The sequence below is a fragment of the Carassius auratus genome, chromosome 1 (assembly GCF_003368295.1).
Source record: "Carassius auratus strain Wakin chromosome 1, ASM336829v1, whole genome shotgun sequence".
Classification (NCBI taxonomy): Eukaryota; Metazoa; Chordata; class Actinopteri; order Cypriniformes; family Cyprinidae; genus Carassius; species Carassius auratus.
In genome coordinates this window covers 28,152,427-28,179,503 of record NC_039243.1, presented here as the reverse complement: position 1 = coordinate 28,179,503, position 27,077 = coordinate 28,152,427, and the positions used below count along the sequence as shown (strand labels likewise).

The window sequence follows — 27,077 nt, the reverse complement described above, 5'->3', positions numbered from 1 at the left end:
TTACAGTGTTATTATGAAATTTATTTTGAATAATTTATTAAGAAAGAAAGAAAGAAAGAAAGTCACATTGTAAATAGCTGTCATAAATTACAGTAATTGATCAGCAAATCTAAATGTATATTAATTCTATTTGAAAAGGTTAAATCGAAAGCACTTCTGGTTTTTATTTGATCTAGCTGAGAGTTTCAGTTTGACAGAATGGGGAGGCGCTATGAAGTAATGCTTTACGGTGAAGAAGGACAATAGTTCTGATTGGACAGAGTCCATGTACCGTCGTGAAGCCAGCCCCTCCTCTACTACCGTGAAACGACGCGAAAATCTTATTAACCACGTGAATATATAAGCGAACAAGTTCTTTCCACGCTTTTCAGTTATCCGCATCCAGAGGAATGGTTTTATTTCATAGCATACGATGCAGTTTGGATATTTCCGCCTTGTCACGGATTTCCCGCAGAATTAATTTTCTGTAATATCTTGGTGAATTTATTTTAAAGACTTCACAAGGCGAAACGGTATGTTTATGGGTTTGCCAAGTTGGTGCAACATCTGATTATGCTTTTACGAGGTGGATTGTGATAAGGTTCTGTGGGGTTGAAGAATACATGATAATATAGTTCAGCTTGTGATTGCATGGATCCTTTCAGTTAACGCAGCCCAAATATAAGAAATCATTCAATTGAATTTCGAATATCAACAGGCTGTCAAGAGTAAGTCACTTAAATAGTAGCCTAAGTATATATCGTTTAAGGTCTATTTTAAAGGAAAGACGTCCAGATGAGCCAGTTTAAGTGGGAGGGAACAGTTTTGTTTAGCTTGGCACCCTTGTTCATTTTGCGCCCGTTTCTCAAAATGATACTGAGTATTGGAGATGGTCGTTTTTTGTAACCTTTATTCTTAAAATTGGTTGAACAGAAAATGTTCATATATTTTTATCATCTGAACTAGACGTGTGTGGAATTACAGGGTATATATATATATATAGAGAGAGAGAGAGAGAGAATGTTTCTGGCCTTTTTACTACTGTTAAGTTGTCTGCTCTGTTGTTTTCTCAGGGAATTGCACAGGAAGGTGTTCAAGGTTTCCCAGAAACTTAAGGTATTTTTCTGCTTTTTTTTAATAACTAGTTAATTGCTTACTTTTCGGCTCCACTGTGCGTTTAGAGTTGTCTGTATGATCGTGTGGGCCTAATCTTACTTGTTTATATCCTAAGTTGTTATCATTTAACGGGAAGTGTTGTTTTGCTCATTCGATCAAAACATATGTAATAGCTTTTTTTTTTTTTTTTTTTTTTAGGGAAAACATTATAATATTCAGTCTTTATGAATTAGTTTAGTAATTTAGAGATTACATCTAGAGGCGTGCAGAATGTCACAATTAAGCCAAACTTCCTGTTTAGTTAGAGTGCTTTGGCCATTGCGTCAGAATAATTGTGTCATGTTGATTTCTGACTTAATTGTCTCTCAGAAATGTTACAGTTTATGGAAAAAATATCTAATGGGCATAGACTTGAAATGCCATATAGGTGAGTTTCTCTGAATACAACTTTATACTTTATTACTTTATAATTACTTTATTCAGTACAACACTCTCCAAAAGAGTATCGCAGTTAATTTTTAAGTGTTTTTTATTTTTTTATTTTTTACATCTAATGTAAATTAGATTGGATATGTAAAAACACATGCCGAAGTGCTTGAATAGCAGTTAAAGGTCACTGCATAGAGCACAACCAACTGACCAACTTTACATTCTTCCTGTTTGGCCACCCTCTAGTTTTATGCAAATGTGTTTCTACACAGACAACTTTTTTTTAAAAGAAAGCTTGTAGCAAAGCACATACTGTGCACTTATACTTCCACTTTTAGTTGCATTAAAGTGGTTGTTTTTAAATAAATTATACATGTGTTACTTTCACTATGTACATTATACAAGCATATTATTATAATATACACAAAGATTATTTGCATATTGATATCTTCCACTGTGGTTTGTTGCAAATGATTGTGATTTCCCCAAAAAACGTCAATGTTTTAAGAATAAAATCTTAAATAAAAACAAATAAAAACTCTAATTGAAATCAAAATTCCAAAAAGTAATGTCAGCATTCATTTGATCACAAAGGAGCCACTCAGCTTTTCAAGTGATAATATTTAAGTAATAATTAGGCTAAATGATAATGAACTTTTTTCTTTTTTTGTTTGAGTTCAAACATGATAACATTTATGTAGTTGATAATTATGTATTCTCAACTATTTAAACAAGTTTATTTTCCAGTGTAAGTACTTACAAGCACTCATGATGTAAATATTCCAACGGACTAAAAACACATCAGATAGCAAACTACTGTAAATCAATAAACTAAAAAAAGCGTAACCTAAAATGGTAACATCTGTATTAACTGGTCTGACTCAAGACAGAAATTAACCGACATTCTTTTATACCAACAAAACTACGTTTTATTGGTTAAATTAAGTAGAACTTGCTAACAGTAGCAGGTCATCAGTTTTGAATCATTTATTCAACCCCAACTGTGTTGCTAATCATTACAAAATTATTTGCAAAACTAGTGCTTGAATTTGAGGATATATTAGCTGTTGATTTATGTAACTTATATATTTGTTGTTCGTGTAGTAATTTTTCTAAATGTTCACATGTAAAACAAATATTGTACATTTGAAAAGGCAGCGTTTTCTGTACTAAAGGCTATTTGTGTTCGATGGTGATAGAAGATTAAAATATAGAGACCCAGGGTTTTGTAGATTTAGGAGAGCTTATAAATAGTAATTTAGTCAAAATCAAAGACAGCCTTTTAACAGCTTTAAGAGTGATTATCAACAACGTTTGACAGAATCAGTCAGTTCTAAATGTAATAAGTATAAATTTAAACACATCTTAAAAATACATTAAATAAAATTAATAAAGATAATGCAGTTATAGAATTTTAGGGTAGTCTTTGTATTTTTGTGAAGCTGTTTATGATTGTTTGAAACATTATTTGTTATAGGTCTCAATTTCCTGGTTCTTTAATTCTTTAGTAAATTAGATTTATATGATGTTATTCAACAGATCTGTTTATTTGTGTGTCAAATTGTCTTTCTTTTGGAAACAACACAAAACAAAAAAAGAACTGGCCAATTCTTTCTATACTTTTAAGGGAAAATATACAGACTAAATGTAAATTAAAAGTTAAAATCATGTCATTAATTTCATTAAAAAAAAAGAAAGCTCATCAAAGTTCCTGGAACAAAATAATTGGGTGTTTCTGAGGAGGGAGCTTGTTTTTTGTATGCGTTTGTGTGCAAGTGCTTTTTCGGCATTACTTTTGATTAAAATTGCATAGAGAAATATGGTAGTTCAAAGACAGTGGATTGTTTGTGTGTGTGTGTGTGTGTGTGTGAGCTCTTGTTTTTGTGACATATCAGGACACAACTCTGTATTATTACATGGGTATGACACAGGTATTACAAGGAGAGGGTGACTTATGAGGACATAACCTATGTCCCTATTTTTCAAAACGCTTATAAACCATACAGAATGAGGTTTTTTGGGAAAGTAAAAATTCACAATGTTTCCTGTGAGGGTTAGGGTTAAGTGTAGGGTTGGTGAAGGGTGATAGAATACACAGTTTGTACAGTATAAAAGCCATTACGCCTATGGGATGTCCCCACTTTTCGCAAAAAACTAACGCGCACGCGTGTGTGTGTGTGTGCGTATGTGTGTGTGTGTGTGTGTGTAACCAGAGCCAAGAAGATCATATGCCACACTGTGAACAGGGCTTTGGTTCTGTCACCCTGTCATCTGATGCACAGGAATTCTGTCACAGAACACATTGAATGTACTGTTGTAGTTATCAAGCTTAGAATAGCAGATACAGAGCAAGAAAATGTTTTTAATATATATATATATATATATATATATATATATTAGTGGTGGGCATAGATTAATTTTTTTTAATCTAGATTAATATCACTGTGATCTTGAAATAAATCTAGATTAATCTAGATTAAATGGCTCATTCGAATTCTGAATATGTGTGTTACCCAAATAAAATTAACAAACAGTAAGTCTTTGAGAAGGGGTTTATCAAGCTAGGTGGTGCATTAGAAAAGGGGCTCATCTCCTGTTTCCAAAATGCATCACAAATAGGGGTGGGCGATATCTCGATATTTAAAATATATTGAGATATTTTTTAAACACGATATGGATTTTGCCATATCGTATATATCGATATATTGTTTATATTTAATTCTGATTCCGCCACTTTGCTGTGCTCGCCCCCGCTCGCTCGCCCCCCGCCTCTCTGCTTTTGTCCCCCCTCCCCTCGCGTGTAGAGAACTAGTCAAAAAAAAAAAAAAAAAGGACAACTGGTTCCATTAATATTGAGATACTTCGGTTTTAAGGCGTTGGGCGAACAGCAGGCAGTCTACTGTAGGGCCCTTTGATTTCCGCGATGCAGAAAACGTGGACGGAATCGCGGAATCCAGTCATAAAAACGGAATTTACAGTTTAACGCGGAATGTCATGGAATTTGTCAAATTTTGAATGAATTAAAAGTAGGTCATGCACTTACATCAAATTGCGATATGGACTAATATCTGCAAATATTAACCCGGAAAAGTCTATTTAAATATGAATCCTGCATGTTCTGCGTGTCTGTGTTAATGAATGGCGCAGAAGCGCATCTTCATTCATTACGGAAGCGTGCGTGATACTTGCGCTGATTTCAGCGTCTTTCCTCTAACTAAATAAATATGAGAACATCTCCAGAACTGCACTGAGAGTCACTTCATGAGCATCTGACAGTTTGATTTGAGTAAAACTAGCTCATATCACATCATAGACTGCAGTATCACATACACAGAACTGTAAAATAAAAGTATTTGCTAGAAATCTATTACTATTTTTCAGCAGAATGTACATAGCCCACTACTACTACTATTAAAATGAAACGAACATAATTTTTTAAGGAATAATCACACAACATTTCTTCCATGTTTTATTTTTAATAGTAAGTCCCCTTTGTTTACCAAAAAAAATTAAAGTTTGCTTAATTTTAAATAATGAAAAGATAAATTACATGAATGTTTTATGCCTTGGTTTGATAACCAGAAAAATGTAAATACACAGAATTTCTGAAGGGAAAAAAAACATTTCACATAAGGCTATTTTAAGATTTTAAGAGAGTGTTTTTTTATGCATTTAAATAATTACACATGCTAAAACACAGAATTAGGTAACAATAAAACATATGGTGAAGAAAAAAAATAAAACGTTTCATAGGGCCCTAAACATTTAATATTTGGCATATTTGTTTTTGCAGTAGTTTTTGGGGGGTTATATTTCCTGTAAAGATATCGAGATATATATTGTAAATCGAGATATAGCAAAATATATCGAGATATATTTTTTGCTCCATATTGCCCAGCCCTAATCACAAAGTGCTTGAAGAAGCTGTAAACTAATTCCACATTGCACAAGGTGCAAACAACCTTACGCCTGTTTCAAACCAATGTTTAAGTTTTTTTCAAATTTGTAGGTGTCAAGGTACAGAAACCAAATAATTAATTGTAAAATAGCACTGGATAGTCTTCAATGTAAAAATGAAATATACAATCAAACCTACATTTATTCAGACACCTTCAACATTTCTCACATTATTAAAGTTTTGTTATATATAGAAAAAATTATATCTGGTGTCTGAATAATTTTTGGTTTGACTGTTAAAACTACAAAGTAATTCAGTCAAGAGCAGTGAGTGATTTTCTTTCATTTTCTTGGATTAACATTACAGCAGCCATTAGCTAAATTAGGCGTGGTCACTTTAAGAGACGATGAACGCATCCAATATAATACACATTCCATTTTTTTCCTCAACTGTTTACTTTCACTTAAGAAATAACTGACAGTTTTTTCGAGCCTAATTTCCAAGGTGGATATTTTGACATATTTTGTATGCATTTGTCGGCACAAGAGCAAAAATAAGTAAATTCCGTGTTCAAGCGTTTTGAGACGCCTTTGACCATGGGCCCTGAAGACCAGAACACCGCGAGTACTGAATTGGGCTCTTTCACATCTTTTTGTTTGTTCAAACTGCAATTTGTATTTGTTTGTTCAGGTGCAGAAGGGACTTCGAGAAGAACTTTGCAGAAGAGAGCTCAGTTCAGTGTCGCTGTCCGTGATACGCGGCTCTCTCTCTCTCTCTCTCTCCGCACCGAACACAGCGCGCGAGTAACCAGCTACTCTGTTCAGCTTTTCCACGTTTTGTGTTTGGATGCTTTAAGGTTTAAATCGACAAGCGGTACGGCTTAAAAACCTGTTAAAAGATAAGCTTTCGTGACGATGCGCAGCAGTGGCCTGTCAACTGTCCTAAGCATCTTTTTAAGCTGGCCTCAGCCAGTCGGTCATATAAAATATCAAGGTGAAAGTCATCAGAGCTTGCTTAGTATAGACCCAGCTCCCAACCCAACTTTGAGAATAGATTAACACCGATAACGGCCCACCACTAATACATGTATGTATGTATATATATATATATATATATATATATATATATATATATATATATATATATATATATATATATATGTATATATATATTGTGATGGGGTGAAGAAGCACACGACACGAGGATCAATGTAAGTTCCCCGAAGGGTGGATTTTATTGAGGTGATGTGGGGAAAAATAGCCAACGTGAGGGGTTTCCGGTGCTCAGTGCTCAGCCTTCTAGTCCTCCTTTGGTGCGCAGTGCTGTGTGGGTCCGAGAGGTCCGTGTCTTGAGGGGAAACACAGAGAATGGTTAGCCGAGTCTTCTGGAGACATCTCTCACCTCTGTGTTCGACGACGCTGCTTATAAAGCCCGTTTCCAATAGGCTGCAGGTGTGACCGCTCAGCCCGTAATGAGCAGGTGCAGGTGTGTCTGCTCTGTTTCCAGGGCGACACTGATGAGTGCTCGGGACTGGCGTGACACTCAACCCCCCCCAAGCGTCGTCCTGTCCCTGTGGAGACGCGGGGAAATGGGGTCGAATGAGTTCCGACAGCACCTTCTGAAGCTGCTCCAGGTCCGCTGGAAGGTGGCGGGTGCCCCATGCAGGCCGAAGGGTAGGACCCGGTATTGCCAGTGGCCATTAGGGGTCGAGAATGCCGTCTTCGGCTTGGTCTGCTCCGTTAGGGGGACCTGCCAGTTGCCTTTGGTGAGGTCAAGAGTCGAAATATACCGGGCCCTCCCTAGGCGATACAGGAGTTCGTCCACCCACGGCATTGGGTAACCGTCAAACTCCGAGACTTCATTCAGGCGGCGCAAATCGTTACAGAACCGGAAGGTGCCGTCTGGCTTTGGGACCATCACAATAGGGCTGGACCAAGGACTGCGTGATGGTTCAGTGGTTCCTAACCTCAACATCTCCTGTACCTCCTCCTCAATGGCATGGCGCCGAGCCTCCGGAACATGATAGGGCCGCTGCCGGACGATCACTCTGGGTGCTGTGCGGATATCGTGTTTGAGTACGTGGGTCCGCCCTTGGCTGGGGAGAGAACACATCGGTGAACTGACTGACCAGGCGTTGCATCTCTGAATTTTGGGCGGCCGAGAGGTGGGGGTCCATGTCCACAGCCACCGGAGGTCGCTGAGTGAGGGCTGCAAGCTGGGGCCCGGTCCGGTCCCGACCCATCGCTTCAGAAGGTTCACGTGGTACTGTCAATCTTCTTCCACATCTCCCGGACATGCTCGATGGTGGAGTGGTGGACTGCCGGCTGCTGTTTCCAGGCTTCGGCCGTGGGGCTGTCTGCCAAAAAGGAGCTCAAAAGGGGTGAACCCGGTGGATGCCTGGGGTACTTCCCAGATGCCGAAGAGGACATAGGGCAGCATCTTGTCCTCAGCAACCACCCGCCGCAGCATTTGCTTCAGGGTCTGGTTGAAGCGTTCGACCAGGCCGTCCAGGAAATTTGTGCAGCAGAGCCAGATAACGAACGTACATGCCCATTGCCGGAGCGTTTCTCAGGCGGTATTAAGAGATTACATGGATGAAACCCATCTCCATTCATCTTTCTCTGTCTCAGCATCCATTAACATCTCTTGTGGTGGTTTCTGGACATTGTGCATGGCATTAGTAGTCCATCAGGTGTTTACAATCTCTTTCTGTATCCATCTCTCTTTAGACACACACATACTAGGGCTGCACGAAGTGTCGTTTAAGCATCGACATCGCGATGTACAAATCCACGATAGTCACATCGCAGGATGTGCGATGTAGGCTGTCATAGTTGCTCCGTTATTCATGAACCGTACGGGCCAGCTGCTCCCCGGCCCTTGACGAAATTGATCTGCGGATTAATTGCACAGCTTAACCATCATAGAGTGAAAGTTTATCATTTGCATGTGTCTTTAAGTCCTGTAATTTTTAACAGGGCAGAGAGAGAAAGAGCACGGGAGAGCGCGTGCTAGAGAGAGAGAGAGAGAAAGAGAGAGCACGGGCGAGAGAGAGAGAGAGAGAGAGAGAGAGCAAGCGAGCCCCGGCCGTACGCTCACCGTCTTCAAACAACACGAGCGCTGTCTTGCTCTCTCTCCCTCGCGCATATTAATCAATTGACACAATGGTGTCGATGTTTAAATCATTTAAAATGAAAATTAAGAAATTTCAAAAATTTTATTAGATTTCATATCGCAATATATATAGCAGAAAAATTAAATATCACAATGTAATTTTTCCCCAATATCGTGCAGCCCTAACACACACACACACACACACACACATTGTCTTGATCACATTCAATGCTCTTGCCCCGTACTGTACCTAGACTGAGTCAACACGGATGTCTTGGGGATGGTGCAAGAGTTGCCATGGTAACCACATAGCTGGAGAGTATGGAGGTATAGGGAGTTTGGCTGGGGCTTTTGTTATGGGTGGAGTATGTGAGTCTAGAGCAACACAATAGCCCACTGAGACCAGCTCACAGGAGATGGAATTTAGTGGGAAAATTGTGATCTATAAGCACTGTGAGAAACATTGGCAAGCAGAAATAATAACGTGCTGTGAAAGCAATGTGAAAGGAACACTCCCTATCTGCTGATGGGTGTCGGCTGTTCAACGGGTTAGGTAGCATGTTTAAGAAGATTGAGTGTTCATTTCTAGCTTTATCCAAAATAAATACTGAAACTACTGTTTAAATATAAAATACACTTCATCCTGTTCAGAACTTCATGTACTATATACTTCTTGAGTGTCAGTGAAGGTTTCTAGCCTCAGTGTGAAAAGATGGATGTCAGAATCATGTTCTAAAATGTCTCAAATATAAAGAAGATCCTGGAAAACCAAACACTGTGCAGGACCTGGAGGACCTTTCTGAATAACTGTAGGCAGTTTTCTGACAAACAAGGCAGTAATCAATTGATGACACTTTGAAATTCAAGAAAAAAGAAAAAAAAGAAAGATAGAAAATAATAATAAAAGAAATGTGTGGATCACTATTTCCATAGCACTGTATATGTATGAATGTTTAATGGATGTGTTCAATAAATATGTAAATAAATGTGTGTGAGAGAGGTTTTTTTATTCAATCCAGAAACCACACATAACATATATCACATATATTTCACTGCAGTTCGACAACCAGTCAGTATTTACACTGACTGACAAGCCTTGAGTACACAATAACTGATGTGCGACGGAAATTATGACTTGTCTTGCACGTCATGAAGTTAGTCTTATCTCTTAAAAGAATTCATTAAATTGACATTTGCAATGTTTTACTTTCTTGAATCCACCTTTGGAAATTGCAGTTCAGTTATCCACTGACCATCTGCCCTGTGACAAGGATACTGAGTAACAAAGGTCATTGTGTTGCCAGTGTTTCGGAGTTGGTATTATAAATGTGGAAGCTACGCTTCAGTGAAATTAAGATACTACTCCCTAAAAGTGACAACTTCCGTATACAAGTGTTGTAGTGTTCCTTTTGCAGTGACGGAACAATGCAGACATTCAGAAATGGATGGTCATGTGATTTATTTGCTTCTATTATTTCTAACAATTTCTTGTATTTTGTTAACAAGAACCAGTTCAGCATTCCCAGCATTGATGTTTTGTAAATTGAATCAGTCTTATCACGTGCATTTGTATGCTGTTCTGGAATGCAAACCTTTGTGCTGGTCTGTAACTTGTTCTAACAATCATATTAGAAGAATCACTCATGGTTTTACTCGGGCACTCTGTATCTTCAATGGCACGACAAAATAAATTTTATTTTTCCTGACTGATGAGTTTTTTGTTTGAATGAAAAATGCAGTGTACCATGAAAAAAAAATGAACACAATGCACCTTTTTATTGCATTGTCTTCACTGGCTGCACTCATGAACAGACATACCTGTCAAGTTTTAAATGCATTTTTGTATTTTAAAACACAAGATTATAATTTGCTCAAAGCAATTTAGTTAGAATTAATGAATTAATGTCTGAATCTCTAATTCAGCCTCAAGTCTTGCTTTCCGGTTTGACCTCAAGTCAGAATTTCCAGTTAAGCAAAAAGGTTCATAAATCTTCCATTAATAAATCTTCCATCTAATAAATAGAAAATAAAAAAACATCAATGATTGGTTAATGTTTTTTTATATGATATCAAAATAAAACTTCAAATATAGTACCAAAGTAATATTGTTTGTAAAAATTGATGTCTTTAAGAAATATGGTACCACCACACACAGCTCTTTAGATGCTGAGCTACAGGATATGGAGACACACACTGGGTCAGGATGGGGATCAGGTTGTGATGAAGATAATGCTTCTTCAGCCTCTTGTGAATGACGTGATAGTCAGTGATCTGATGGCCAGGTTAGATCTATATGCCATTCTAATATGATTAAAACACTTGGCAGTGGATTGTTAATTAGTTTTTAATTGCTTCCATTGAGGCAAACGGTATTAAACATCAATATATATTGAATGTTTGAAATGGTATATGGATAGTGTATGTGCTGTATTGTCTCTTTTTAACCCCTTCAGGAGGATTGAAATAAGCTGAGTATGTGTGCATGTTTCAGGGCAGGGGGTGTAACCACACTTAACTTAATAAAGGCCTTGCCTGTGTCTAATAATCCCAATCCCCTCAGATTAAGGGATGACGTACATGTCTTGTAGAGCGCTACTTGGCTCAGACTCCAGCCACTTTGTGTCCTGTTGAGCGAATACACCATTCATGAATTACTTCAGTATGTGGGGTTTGATAAAGCGAGAGTCTGGAACCCAGAGCGTTGATGTCACAATTTGTGGAAAACCTTTTTTCTTTTTTCTTTTTACATCTAAAGAGGAATTTTGGTGTCTCATCTGTAATGACTGACTTGCTGCTTCGTACCAAATCTGTAATAACTTAGCGATGAAGATCTAGAAGCTAACCTAATTAGAAAAGACAACAGGAGTTGTTGGATAAACACATTTCTCTTATGACAACACTTTCTAAAACTATTTTGTTCCGTCAGTCTTCATGATCAATGGACCATCTGCGGCAAGTTGGGAAAAGGTATCATACTCCCTATTGTCAAAAGATTGGAATCAAGATCAAGATATTTTTTTTATGTATTTTAAAATGTACATTTTGGATGCAAAGCTGAACTTTCAGTAGTTGTTATTACTCCAGTCTTCAAAGTCACATGATCCTTTAGAAATCATTCTGATCTGTTGCCGAAGAAACATTTCAGTATACCATTAATGTTTGGTTAAGTAATATAAAAATAAAAAATAAAATAATTACTTTTATTGAGCAATGATAAATGCTGTTCTTTGAAACAGCAAAGAGGATGAAATGATGAAAGAATCCTGAAAAAAAGGAATAGCTGCATAAAATAATGTTTTTCATTGTGGGAATAAAATACATTTTTACAATATATTGACATAGAAAACAGCTAATTTTAATTGAGATAATGGAAGTCTTCTTCCAGAAACATGAAAAAATCGTATTGATTCCAAACTTTTGGAGTAGTTCAGGTATCAGTAGTTTTTCTTTGTCACACTGAGTCTTGTGTTTCCGAGTTCCTCTCTTCATTGTTTTGTTTTTAATGAGACAGTGAGGGAGGGGAAACTCATACACATGCAAATAAGACATGTTTCCGTATATTTATGCAGTAAGTATGCCTTTCATGTATTGAAATATGGATGTTAGTCTTTAAATTCTATGCCCACAAGGTCTCTGACCAGTAGGCTACTATGGAAATGCTGTAGATTAATTTGTGTAAGCTTAATTTATTTTTATTTTTTTTACTATATCTACAGTATGATACACCCATATATCCATGTAGACACAGATAAGGTTAGTTAAATGAGGACATGTACATGCATTTTGCAGACATTTGTATCCAAAGCAACTTTTGCATTCAGGGTATATATTTTATCCTTTCATGCAATCCCTTGGAATCTACCCCATGTTCTACTGTTTGATCTCCAGGAACCATCCATCCATCCATTATTCAAGTCATGTATCCTCTGTAGGGTCTTAGCGAATTCAATAGATTTTTCTTTTCACTGTTGGAACAAATGGGAATGCAAAAATGTGATATCTTTTGGCAGTGTGGGCAGGCGCCAAATCCAGCTGGAAAATGAAATCAGCATCTTAAAAAAGCTGGTCAGCAGAAGAAAGCATGAAATGCTCCAATAATTCTTGGTACACAGGTGCAGTGACTTTGTTTTTGTTTTTTTATACAATGGACCAACACCAGTAGATGACATTGCAACCCAAATCATCACAGACTGTAGAACCTTAACACTGGACTTCAAGCAACTTGGGCTTTGAGCTTCTCCACCCTTCCTCCAGACTCTATGACCTTGGTTTCCACATTAAATACAAAACTTGTTCTCAACTGAGGCAACAGGCACTGGGCAACAGTCCAGTTCTTCTTCTCCTTAGCCCAGGTAAGAAGCCTCTGATGTTGTCTGTGGTTCAGGAGTGGCTTAACAAGAGGAATACGACAACTGTAGCCAAATTCCTTGACACGTTTGTATGCCTTGACCCCAGCCTCAGTCCTTTCTTTGGGAAGTTCACTCAAATTCTTGAATTGATTTTTCTTGACAATCCTCATAAGGCTGCGGTTTTCTCGATTGGTTGTGCATCTTTTTCTTTCACAATTTTTCCTTCCACTCATCTTTCTGTTTATATGCTTGGATACAGCACTCTGTGAACAGCCAGTTTCTTTGGCAATGAATGTTTGTGGCTTACCAGCGTTGTGAAGGGAGTCAATGATTGTCTTCTGGACAACTGTCAGATCAGCAGTCTCGCCCATGATTGTGTAGCCTAGTGAACCAAATTGAGAGAACATTTTGAAGGCTCAGGAAACCTTTGCATGTGTTATGAGTTGATAAGCTGATTGACATGTCACCATGTTCTAATTCAAAGTTTTTGAGAGAGTGAATTGTTTTTTTTTTTTTTTGTATTTGTTTTTTTAAATGTGAGCCAAAATCATCACAATTAAAAGAACCAAAGACTTAAACTACTTCAGTCTGTGTGCATTTATGCATTGAATTTATTTAATACATGTTTCACAATTTGAGTTGAATTACTGAAAGAAATTAACTTTATGACATTCTAATTTATTACGATGCACCTGTATTTCATCTGTGGAACACAAAGAAGAGACTCAAAATATCCTCATTCATTGTTTGTTTCACAGATGAAAGTAAGTCAACAATTTGAAATTGTTTAGTCTGCAGTGTAATTTAATATAAGAATTTCTAAGTAGAACTGAATTGCAATACATGTTATTTCTCTGTATCAGGTAGCCATAAATCCTGCAGCATTGTCTTTAGCTAATGCATTTTTTGTACTCACTTTGTCAAGTATGCTAATTAATGCTGTTTACTCTTAAACAATTTGTACTGTAAAGGGCATCAGAATGAAAATACACAAAGCACATTTCAGAATGCTAATGGATTAGCCACTGGGGGCAGCAGGATGCTGCTGTGGTAAAATAGCGCATGTTGAATGCTAATGTGGCAGCGATGTCTAAGTGTGTGCGTATGTGGAATGTGAAGAGAGGCAGTGATTTTATTTCTGGCTCTTTCGTATTCAATAAAGAGACAACACAAGGGGGGCAGGGTTTCATATTTTTTTTAAAAACCCCTGGGCGCTGCCATTGGCTAGCGGACCCCACCTGCTGTTAGCATTCCATTGACTCCCATTCATTTTGGCGTCACTTTGACAGCGAATAACTTTACATCTGAGGCGTTTAAAGACTCCATTTGTCCATTAATTATTTCTAAAGAAACACGAAAATGTATAAAAGGCTCCATTACCTTGTATCTTACGTTATGTTCCCGTAGAAGCAGTTTTTGTAAAAAAAAAAAATAGGCTAACGATTGCGTCATAACCAGCGACTCTCTGTCGCACAGTAGAGAAATTACTGTATGGACAGGAGGAGAATCTCGCAGGCAAACTTTTACTGTCTATGAGGCTATCGGGGGGATGTGGAAGCATAAAGTCAAGGGAGATTATTAATCAGAATACTTAAAATGTGCTCCTGTTCATGATCGCCTTTTCTGGAAGAGTCGGTGGTTGATTTAGATTTCTCTTGGCACAGCGATTAGAAGACATACAGGTTGCTCACGTGACATTTACGTCATCAAGCTCAGTTTGTCCAATTCTTTTACTGTCTATGGACAACACCAGGGGCTTCAGAATGAAAGCAATGTTGACAGTAAATACTGGTTTAAAAGCAACAATTCTGGAACACCAATCTGCAGGATACATACAGACATTTGTGAAATTTTGAGTGAAAGTTTTTTTTTTTTTTTTCATAATAAAGCAAAATCAGATTCAGTTTGATTAATAGGTACTTCGTGGTGCAATGTTACCTAATGGTGCAATGTTACTGCACAAATAAATATTGGGTTAATAATACATTTGTAATTATATTAAATTAAATCAAAACAAATGTAGTTTTTATAAAATCATTCATCTTGTTTTGTGAGTACATGAATGGTACCTTTAAATAGCAAAAAAGAAGCGACTTACATAATATACTTCCATATTTTGACATACATAAGAATGTAACACATTATTTGGAAAAAAAAAATAATAATTTAAGGTGCAGGTTGGTTCTATCCATCAGTTATTGACTGGATTTTGAGATTCAAGTATTATATGTTTAATGCTTAAATATATATTTATGGTAAAATAAATAAATAATAATAATTAATTAAACAAATGCGTTAATAAATCGATGCAATAATATTGTGGTTTAAAATTAACATTTTCACTCAGCAGCCAATTTAGCTACTACATTAACAGCCATTCAAACTAAAATTAAATCGTAAATGACCAAGATTATCAAAGTCATACTGTATATATTTAAAATTATTTTGAAGTCTAATTCTGAATCAGCAAACGCCTTTCAGTTTTATGACAGTCAGTCATTGTTTAAAATAAAATATTAGAGATAAATACAATGTTCCGTGTGACTCTTACAAAACAGCATTGATTTCTTTTTTATTTCTCACAACATTACCCAAAATGAATGGGCTAAGGCTCGAGGGTCCTGGTTGGAGGACATCATTTATGAACCATAATCAGTTGGGCTATTGAGTTGATACTTATTTCCCATGGTTATTGTCACCTACATTTGGCAGGCATTCATTTCAAACCCTGGCATATTATAAAATGTTTCTATGTGCAGTTCAGTACTTTTTTATTATTATTACTAATGTAATCATGCAATGTTTGGGGACTAACATTTGAATTTTTTGGTTTCTAAAGCAAATCTTCCCAGTACTATCAAGTGGTAAGTTCAAAGTGACATTTAAGTTCAGACTTGACTAGTATAGATGCATCTAATGAGCTAAGGTGAAGGTTCACATGGATCAGTATTAAGGGGTCAGTAGTGTCTGATTAGCAGTAGCTCTGACTGAGATTGGCAATGGGACAGAAAGGCCTCGTCCTCTTCAGGGGGACCCACGCTCACTAGAGCAGATTGTGAGCTGATTAAGACCTCCAGATGTCATACTGATAGTATAGATCAGTGGTTCCCAAAGTAGGGGTCGCGACCCCACGGTGGGTCGCGGGACCCCGTCGCAGGGGTCGCGAGATGATTTCGATATAGGCTTTATATATTTTTGTTTCAATTAATTTAACTCTTTCGCATCGCACGTACGATCACACCGGTGTGATCAGTCTAGGCCAGTGGTTCCCAAAGTAGGGGTCGCGACCCCACGGTGGGTCGCGGGACCCCGGCGCAGGGGTCGCGAGATGATTTCGATATAGGCTTTATATATTTTTGTTTCAATTAATTTAACTCTTTCGCATCGCACGTACGATCACACCGGTGTGATCAGTCTAGGCTAGTCCCTGGAGTGTACGACCACACCGGTCAGTGCATGACGTGAAATTCAAATGTGCTCTCGCGAGTTGGCTGGCGCTGAGCCAGAGACAAGTGCGCTCAGAGCTGTCATCACAACTTTTCAGTGTTTTCAACCACATAATGTTTATTTTAGGTTTCAGACATATAAGTACTAGAAAAAACAAAAATTTGTTTGTAAAATACACACTGATGTCAAAGGAAGAGGCAATAATAATCTTTTTCATTATAATTAGACACATTTTATTCATATCAGATACACATTGTGTAAGTAACTTTAAAGTTTACTCCATTATTCTCCCAGTTCACCAGCCACTTACTTTTATGTATTTCGGGAGAAGTGGATGAATTCACGTGTTGTAAATCCAACAGATCTGATTCTCTGAACTGCGTCTGCGGCACAAACTAAGATGGCGGCGCCCATCGCGCATACAGCTCAACTAACGCGATCATTATAAAGGTGTTTAAACAACAAAACACTTCCACTTGCATATACTTGACAATCGGAATACCAGCTATTTGATGCCATATCTAACAAATTTGTTAATATTTTGAATAAAAAAGGAAAAATGACAAAAGCAGATCATTCATTCAGCTCTGTTGTTGCTGCGGTATGTCACGTGACAAGCAATGACGCGTCACCATGGAAAGCATATAAAGTGACACATCTAGCGGATTAGCATGAGTGTGTGTGTGTGTGCATGTGCGCGCGTGTGTGTGTGTGTGCGCGCGCGTGTGTGTGCGCGCGCGCACGGGTGTGAGCACGCGTGTGAGCAGCTCAGACTTACTCGACTGGTTCCTGGTGGCAGAATAATGAACGAGTTCGCAGAACAATAAAATATAACTTCGTGTGCTTTGAGACTGGGCATAAAATCGATTTGCTGTACATTTCACGCGCCGAGAGGTGTTTTTTTTGGGGGGGGGGGGGGGGGGGGGGGGATCGCGGGGCAGCAGCGCATTTATCATGGGGTCGCGGGCTAAAAAGTTTGGGAACCCCTGGTATAGATGACTAGATATTGCAGATCTGATTAAGGTGAGGCATTAGATGCTGAGGAGGCAAAAAAAAATTCTCTACACCAAAGCACTGAGTGCGATTATACCTAGTGCTTGGCTGTAGAGACCTTTCCATTTTTTTTTTTTTTTTTTTTTTTTTTGTCATTCCACAAACAGCTGATATACCTTTGCTATAGCTCATAATACAAAATCTTTTGTCCCAGTGGAAGAGACATTTGCTCTGTTTCTTTGCACACTTTCAGGACACTTATGTACTTAAGTGATTAAGAGACGAATTGGGGAAAGTGGGTTAATTCAGCTTAAAAGTGTCTCTATAGGTGGGTGGTAGCCACTGCCACTTCAGGGTCCCTGGAGCCTCAAACATATCCTAAATCTACCTGCAGGAGTAACTGCGTTCAGCAGGTTCTAGATTTGGTTTTGGTTATTTTGTGCCAGTTATTCCAGATTTGTTGGAGATGAAAGACTTTGGGGCTGTTCATCCATCATCCTGCTGTTCGTTTAGAGCCCGAGGCTCAGATCACCAAAGCTAGAGCTGTTTCCTGTAGCCTTTGTCTTGATACCTTTGTTTGTTTTGAAGATCTCACGTCATGTGTGACGTGTCATGTGCAGGCTTTCAAACACGCTCTGTGTGAATGTTTAGGCTCATTACAGTTTCATAGTTGCCTGTATTTCTCTGGTCATGGCCCTGATGTGCTTAGACTATGGCTGTACAACTGGCTAGGTTTAGTTTGTGACTCATTACAATAGATCAAGTTTTCTTGGCTTCTCTAAACACATGGGTGGAGACCTGTCCTGACACCTGTCTGGTCCTGAAACCTCTATTACATGACCAACATTGATCTGTGACACCAAAAACTACGTGGCTGGTGGAGCAACTGTCATGGCACACTGGTATCTTTTACACCCTGTGAGGACAGTCACATTGTTGCATTCTATGAGAATACCAATCTCTGTAAGAAGGTGTGCCGCTGGTGTGTGTTTAAAATAGTGGAACTTGACTGGAGTCTCAGTATTTCTGCAGAACTGGAAAAGCAGGGTGTTGTGCGAAGGTGATTTTCAGCAGCGCTAACATATTCAGTTAGCACAGGTAATGATTATATCCGTCTCAGCAAACGTGTTGACAGAGTGAGGTACGTCAATGACTTTATCTTTAATATCAAACATTTAACTATCAAAACCAATTTAAAGGTTTAATATTATGTAATTATATGGTATATAATACAAAATTCCTGTTGGATGGTTTTTAAAAGACATTGGTGTGAAAATGGATTTTGAATATTTGTAAATGTTTTGATGCTATTATTGTCATCTCATTATTGATATAATTCTAACCCTGTACAAAATTTCTTAACACAGTCTTAAATGAACAATTACATCATTAATTATGGCTTAAGGGAGGAACTGAAAAAATGTTAACATAAAAAATGTGATCAAGTAACTTAAAAATGAAACACATACAGTACATTACTGTTCGGAAGTTTGGGTTAAGTGAGATTTTTTAAGTCTCTTATGATGCATTTAAATAACCAAAAATACAGTAAAAAAAAAAAAAAGTAGTATTTTGAAATATGATTACAGTTTAAAATAAGTTTTTGATGTGAATATATTGTAAAAGGTAATTTATTCCTGTGATCCAATGTTGAATTTTAAAGCAGCCATTTCTCCAGTCTCCAGTTTGCATGATCCTTCAGAAATCATTCTAATGTGATGATTTGCTGCTCAAGTATCATTTCCTATTGTTATCAATGTTAAAACCAGTTCTGTAGCTTCATATTTTTGGTAGAAACGGTGATACCGATTTTTTGGAGGACTGTTTTTGACTATTTGAAATATACATTTTTGTAACATTATAAATGCCTTTTGTTTCACTTTGGTTCAACAAAATGACTGACCTCAAACTTTTAAATGGTAGCGTAAATTAACTGGTTTTATTCAAGTCAAAATATATGTAGGCTGATTCTGCCATATGAAATGTTTTGTTACACCAACTAAAATAGTTTTAAGGGTTAGATATAGAAGGGTTATATTTGAAAGCTACGTAACCACTCTTTACTAGGGATGGGCATTTTGGGAAATTTCTCATTTCTATCATCGATAGGTTTCGAAAATGATTAATCGATTAATCGGGGGTGGGGCTTATGGGGGGGGGGCATGGTCATAATGTATATAATGAAAAAATTTGAAGATTGTTATGAAAAAAAAAAAAAAAATACAAATAAAAATCTGACATGACAATCTGTTTATGAAAATATGAACACATGATTAGAACAGGTTATAATGATTATGATGAAGCAATGTTATTAATAAAGGAGCAAGAAAAATCTGCGTGAAGAGGTGAAGAGTATACCAATAAACGGAGGCTAATTCTATGACACATCCTGTGATAAATCAGATAATTGAGATACATATCAGACGTAACATTGCAACTTGTATCAGCACAATAGGATGCTAAGTTATGCGTTAGACAGAGAGACAGAGAGAGAGAGAAAGAGCGAGCGAGAGGGAGCGCGCGCAAGCTCCCGCTGATACGTTTTCATGACAGCGCGCTGAAAGATGGGCAAGGACAGATTTGACTATAGATTCCTATAAAGTTCTCATTAAAAATGTATGCCAGATTTGTGCTATATTTTCCATCTACGTTATTAAGTGTAATAGTTGTAATTAAGTTTTTTTTAAGTTAAGTTTTATTTTCCATAAACCTGCGCGTTTTCGAAGCCATATGAATTTAATTATGCCCACAAATATGACAAAAAAAAAAGCTCGGCTAGATTATTATAACATCAGAAATAAAATATCAATAATAATAGAAAAATAAAACATTTAAGAGCAATATCATTATCGGGCATTGCTTATATGAGCATGAAACGAATCGATGATATGCAGCGATTTCAGCATAATTGTTCATGTTAATTAATCAGACGTAGACTAGCTCTTGCAACTTTTATCTGAAAAAAATTTGCCAATGCAAATGTGAACTTGACCGAAAGTGTAACTCGATCGGATTGTGCTTTACAAACACGAAAGTACAATAAATTCACATTAGTGTCACTATCGTTATTTTTTATGTATTTTCATATTTAATTAATATTTTGTATTCAATTTGCACTTTCTGATCAACCAAAATATTATTTAAATATTATTTAACAGCATGGAAATCACTGATTATTGCTAAATAATTGAATGAGATTTAAAATATATTTAAGATAAAAACTATGACAAACAAATAATTTTGATTTTCGTCATCTCTACAAATATAATGTAATTAGGCTACAAATATATCCAGTGCATTTTTATTTTATAAAGACCATTATCTGTCTGTGATTTAAAAATTAACACACAAAGATAGTTTTTCTTTTTTTGCTACTTTATTCAACGGCATTTTTTTATTGTCTTCCAGTATAACTTTAGCAGCATATTTTGATCCAGCGGTGAAACGTAGTTTTTAAAAGATAATAAAAAAGTTCACCAAGTTTAACCAAACAAGGCTATTATAAGGTATAAAACAGAGACCAAATAGCCTAGATATTTTAACTATGGCTAAAACTCAAAACTAAAATAATAATATTATAAAAAAAAAAATGGATATTATATTTACCACGACTGGTGAAACATTCGAATGTCTATTCAAAAAGATAAGGCGGTCTACGTGCTCAGATGAGAGCCGAGTGCGCAGCCTGTTCACATTTAGTGGAATAAATTCACTCCGCTGGAACAGATGTTGCAGGAACAGCCAGGTACCACTGGACAAGTAAACCTTCTCTGTCCCTGAAACTAATGGGCAGCACATCTTTCACCACCATTTCAGCGAATAGCTTTGTCGTCTTCTCGGTTCTGCCTGCGTTGCATCTAGGTCTTACGGCACGTGATTCAATGCTCGTCTTTGCCGCTCTGTTATCGCCAGATATTTTATGTAAAAATTTTAGATGATAGCGCATTGTATTTGTTGTAGATTTGTGTGAAAGCTTGGCGCTGCACAGCTTACCCTGAACTGTTTTTTCATCGTTCTTCTCAAAGGGAATCCAGCCATCACTACGTGACTTTGAGGCCATTATTATGTTTTCTTACGTCTTTTGAGGCATCAAGTGGGAAGCTAACCTATCAGAGATCAGGGCGCCGCCCAACGTGCTGCCATAACCAGTAAATAAAAATGAATAATAATTTCGATCATCGTTTACGTTATCGATCATCGCTGTCGCGGTCGAGTACTCGAGTACTCGATCACTGTTGCACATCCCTATTCTTTACAGTGTGAACTGTGGTATGACCCAAAAAAAGCTGAGTCAAAGGTTATGTCAGAATAGTGACTGCCACTCTTCTGACCCCATTAGTGGAGGTGATGTAGCCTAGTGATCTTCTTATGGCCAGTGATGTCATTTGGCCCACAAGTGCAGCATGTTATGACACCCTGCTACAGTCACTTGTGATTGATAGTGAGTTTTGTTTTTTCCTTTTTCCAAGCTGCTGGGGATCTTGGTTTTAAGGTACTGCAAATATAGTGGTTGTCTGTGAATAAAATAAGCAGTCCCACCCCATCCAGCATTCTGGACAACACTTCAGATAGTTGTTGATGTTGCATTTATAGCATTACAATTGTGAATGAATGGACATCAGCTGAGAGATGCTGAGAATATTTGCTCCAGGACTAATGCCTGACTGAACACTTGGCCTCAAACAATAGTAACTGTTTCCCAGCAGCTGATAAAAGTCCTCTGTGAATGTGTGCATGTGTGTGTGTGTGTGTGTGTGTGTTGGTTTAGTTTAGTCTCCAAGTCCTGCCAGCTGGTGTTTAACCCTTAACTTCTCTCATATGGATAACACACAACATGCACACTTTCAAACAACTTTTTAAACAACAGATCTCCAGTCCTCTATTATTAAATGTTTCCTTTAACTTATTTCGATATCTGGAGTGGTTCCAGATCAGTGAATGTGGGGATTTTCTCCCCGTGGGATAATACAGATAATAGGTTAACGGATCTGTTTGTAATTATAAGGACTATTCCTAATGGCTCATTCAAGCAGTCACAGTTTAGGTTGCAGTTGTAAAAGGTGGTTCGACTGTGCAGTGCCTTGTTTTATGTATCTTAGTATGTTGTACCAGCATTTGTAGTGAGCAGGGTTGTGCACCATTCAGAGTTGAACTGAGATGCTGATTCAGGTCTAGCTCATTTCCTGAATTTGATTTCAGCTATATTTTCAATAAACCAACTGAATTCAAATGACTTTTAAAGATTTTATATATATATATATATATATATATATATATATATATATATATATATATATATATATATATATATATATATATATTATGTACGTTCTACTTGTCACAAGTTTGGGATAAGTCAGATTTTTTTTAATCCTAAATGAATGAATGCTTTTATTTAGCAAGATCCATGAAATTGATAAAAAATTACATAAATCTTTTATAAAATTATAAATTTATTTAATATTTCAAATAAAAAATGTGCTTTAAAGTTATTATTATTATTATTATTATTATTATTATTATGTAATTTTTTAATTTTTTTTCCTCCAAAAATGGGTATCACCGTTTCCACCAAAAATATTAAGCTACAGAACTGTTTTCAACATTGATAATAACAAGAAATATTTCTTGAGCAGCATATCAGCATATTAGAATGATTTCTGAAGTATCGTGTGACACTGAAGACTGGAGTGATGATGCTAAAAATTCAGCTCACAGAAACAAATTGCATTGTAAAATATATTCACCCAGAAACGTTATTTTAAATTGCAATACTATTTCACAACTTTGCCGCTTTTACTGTATTTGATTAATTAAATGCAGCCCCTGTGAATGGGTAAGACTTCTTAGTTTAAAACATTAAAAAATCTTATTGAACCCAAACCTGAACTGTAATGCATTTCATGATTTTGAGCTCATATATTTAAATTCATTTTATGCATCATGCTGAAGGAAAATGTAATATAGTAGTGCTTTAATTTACATATTTCAGTTAATAGATTCAGTTTTTGAAAGTGAATATTATAATTTATAGAATTTATAATTTATATATATATTATCTGAAAATAATATGATAGACATTTTATGGAGCTTTACTGTTTCTGTTATTTTGACATCGAAAAGTTTAGAGAAATATGTCTAATCAAACAATGTTTTTTTGCACATCAAGAGATACGCAAGCATGAATAGTCCAAATTAGTTGTGCAATTATATGTTTTGTTGCAAAATTTTTGTGTTGCACTACTGAAATTCTTCTGCTCCATGACTGTTCACATTAATTGATTTTGAATTGCCCAACCCTAATAGTGAGGTGGCTATCACTTTTATGTAAAATGTGAGAGATGTTGACTATGCATTTTACCTTTGAAATTTGAGGCAAGTGCAACTCTGGAGTTTCCGCTGTTTGTGCGTAGTGATGTGATGGCAATTTAAATAACAGATTTTCAAACAATCCAAATATTAAATAAATAGGCTATTTATTAGAATAGTGAATTTGAATTCCATTTTATTAATCATTTCACGGCAGTAACTGAAGTCATAGAGCCAATAGCTGGGTTTCTTTCTTTTATGCGCATTTTGAAGTATCGCATCAGAATCGAGTGATGGAAATGCTGAATCTCGAATAAAAATGACTTAATTCACAAAAAAGTTTTTAAGCTCACTTGATGTGGTTTTTGACTTGTGCGAAAAAGGGTTAATGTGAATAATGGGAGATGGAAATTCATTTTGCGAATAAATTCTTCCAAGCCAAAAGCATCAAAAAAAGTAATGTGACTTTGCGCTATGGTAAATACTGACTAACCAGCGGACCAATCTCATTCCACAGCATCTAAAATGTTATGGTCATTCGGAAATGGCCGAGCAAAGTCTGTCATCAAAGTATTCCTGTATAATTTCTTCCCAGGACTGTTAAACGAATGCATTCCCAAACAGCAGCATCCACCTCCGAAACCAATAACCGCATTCATTATGTTTTGTCTGCTCGCTCTAAGGTGCAAGTAATTTATTATATAGGAAAATTATTATATTCAGTAGCTTCTCCTACTTTTCTTAATGATATATATAGTGCCAGTTTATCAGGAACTGACAATTTTGTTCTCTTTGATTCGTTGGATGGCAACGGTGCTTGTTTGCAAATGTTTTGTGCTATATTACAATTTTGCACATAAGTTAAATCCGCAACTTTGGATGTAAACCCGGCTAGTGTAACTTCTTTTTTTCTCATTGCATTGTTTGATCTAATGATTGACTGATCTTTTTCTCTCTCATTCTTCGCCAGGGCTGTTGAGAAGTTGACAGATCACAGTTTTGACAATCACTCTTTCAGTCTGTCGTACATACTGGACGAAGAGGCAGGAAGGGACGGGGGTGTAAGACCCCAGGTCCAACGAGGGGCATCTAAAATGGGGACAGGAAATCATGAGCAGAAGTTTGATCAGCCAGGGGCCATGGGACGCCCCAAGGGGCCCAGGCATCGTCAGCAAGAGCTGCCTTTACGAATCCTAGTGCCCACTCAGTTTGTGGGAGCCATCATTGGGAAAGAAGGACTCACCATAAAGAACATCACAGAGCAGACACAGTCCAAGTAAGAAGTCTTGATATTTTACAAATTTTAACCAATGTTTGTTTGATTAGTAATGAATTCCATTTAATTATGGCCCGAGCACCAATTAATCGCCCTGTTTACAAAGATGGAATAAATATTATAGTTTAATGTCACTAAGACGAATACATTGATGGGACATTTCTAGGCTGATAATGAACATCTATAAACAATTTAACCGCAAGTCGTATTTCTACCCCATTTAACCTATTAAAAATAGTTTTGCTTGTATAAATTAAAGGGTTCATATGACGGTGCTAAAAAGAACATTATATTGTGTATTTGGTGTAATGAAATGTGTTTATGTGGTTTAAGGTAAAAAAAACCTAATTATTTTCTTCATACTGTGCATTATTGTTTCTCCTCTATGCCCGCCTTTCTGAAATGCGCTGATTTTTACATGGCTCATCGGTCTGAAAACAATGTGTGCTCTGATTGGCCATCTATCCAGTGCATTGTAATTGGCTGAATACCTCAAGCATGTGACGTAAATGTTGCACCCCTTACTATACTGTGATGCCGTCTCCCAGGACGATGATACGAAACCAATAAAACCCATTACAAACTAGGCATTTGTTGCATCCAGTGGGGACATAATTACTGATTATGACTTATACTGTGTTTTTACGCGTTGCATCACACCGCATAAACATAAAACCATGTCTACATTTGTGATCAGAGAAATGACAAACAGCAAGCTCTACTCTACATTGCTTAAAACTTGCGTTTGAATGATCAGTGGCAGTGAGTCAGAAGCACCAGACTGTCTTTGCTAAGTTGGAACTGCCCCACTTTATAGAACAGCCTTTGATCACAGACCCATTGTAGTCGAGACCCATAGTAACCGAGCAGGTTCAGGTAACAGCCATAAAATGCGTCACACAGTCCTCTTTTGGAAGACCAAACAAAGTAGTTTCGCTTTCACATTGAAACACAGCGTCTCCACAACATGGCGGCGACAACAAAAATACTACAGCAAGAATTAAAGTAATGCCTTCTTTCTTTGCGTGAACATTTGGGCGGCATTACACAAATATTTCCACATAGTGAATCAGACATGTGGGGGCATGTTTAAATGAGCCGTTTTAGGGGGGTGTGGATGAGTCTTAACTTTTATAAAGAATTTGGATCTCTTTGGATTCAATACTTTAGTCTTTGCAACTTCGCAGATCTTCTTTATGCACTAAGAGCTTGTAACACTCCAAAGAGAAAAGAAAAATTTAAATCACATCATATGACCCCTTTAATGTGTACAGGTTGATTCAGTGATGTTGAGTCCTATTTATGCTTTGAATAAAACCAGTTAATAAATATTTTTTTAAAATGTCAATGTGTAGCTAGCTAACTAAAAATCACTCACTTGATATTTTTAAAAAGCGTAGAATTTGGGCCTCTTATTAGTGGTTGACCGATATATCATCAAGGTTATATCATAAGCTTTTCTTTTTGGCCAGTAGCAGTAGGAAGTGGGACTTTTATGATGATCCCAGCACCTGAGCTCAGACTAACTTTGTTTAAAAGTTCTGTTCAATAATAAAAAAGTGAGAAATATAATACTTAAGTCTAATGTCTAAAGAATATGTAAACATTTAATACCCAAACTTCATAAACTTTTGGCAAAATTAGGTGTTAGATCTTGGAGTGTGCAAAAGTGTAAAGGACACTGTGTGTGGTGCTCTGTCTGTGCAAAAATGATCTAAGCCTGGTAAATTAAATGCAGACAGGGCAGCTATGGTCACAACTTCTGTCGTTACCAATAGAATTCAATGGAACTTGTGAACATAGTTAGCTAAAAGCTATCTAGCATAGTTAGTGTTTGGGGAAGGAGACCCTGGAGAGATGTGCTGTCACTGGACATGCATGAGCAAGAAACTTTACATTTTGTAAAATTCAAAACTGAGCTGTACCATGTCCGGTAATCTTATACATAAGAAAAACATTAGTATAATACTAATACATTAGTGTTTTCCTAATGAATGTTGTTCAGTTGCTTTGACACAATGTATTTTGTTTAAAGCGCTATATAAATTAAGGTGACTTGACTTAATAAATCATTATTTTCCAGTAATTATTTTAATATCATCGAGATACTTATAATTTGAAATAAAAATTTGAATCCATAATTATTTTTTTATTTTCTTCATTTTGA

The 27,077-nt window shown here is 36.7% G+C and overlaps 1 protein-coding gene across 4 annotated transcripts in view; it reads left to right on the top strand.

The window, feature by feature from the left end:
• The first annotated feature begins 268 nt into the window (after positions 1-268).
• LOC113106270 (insulin-like growth factor 2 mRNA-binding protein 2) overlaps positions 269-27,077 on the top strand; it is a 36,576-nt gene continuing 9,767 nt past the window's right edge. The window contains exons 1-3 of one of the 4 annotated variants that reach the window (XM_026268032.1): positions 269-512; positions 1,053-1,095; positions 24,605-24,910. In XM_026268032.1, the coding sequence (XP_026123817.1) occupies positions 24,729-24,910 (182 nt within the window). In that variant the 5' untranslated portion in view covers positions 269-512; positions 1,053-1,095; positions 24,605-24,728. Of the gene's footprint in view, positions 513-1,052; positions 1,096-12,868; positions 12,889-17,636; positions 18,467-24,604; positions 24,911-27,077 lie in introns of those variants that run through there. The other 3 variants (XM_026268005.1, XM_026268022.1, XM_026268013.1) reach the window with 3 other exon arrangements.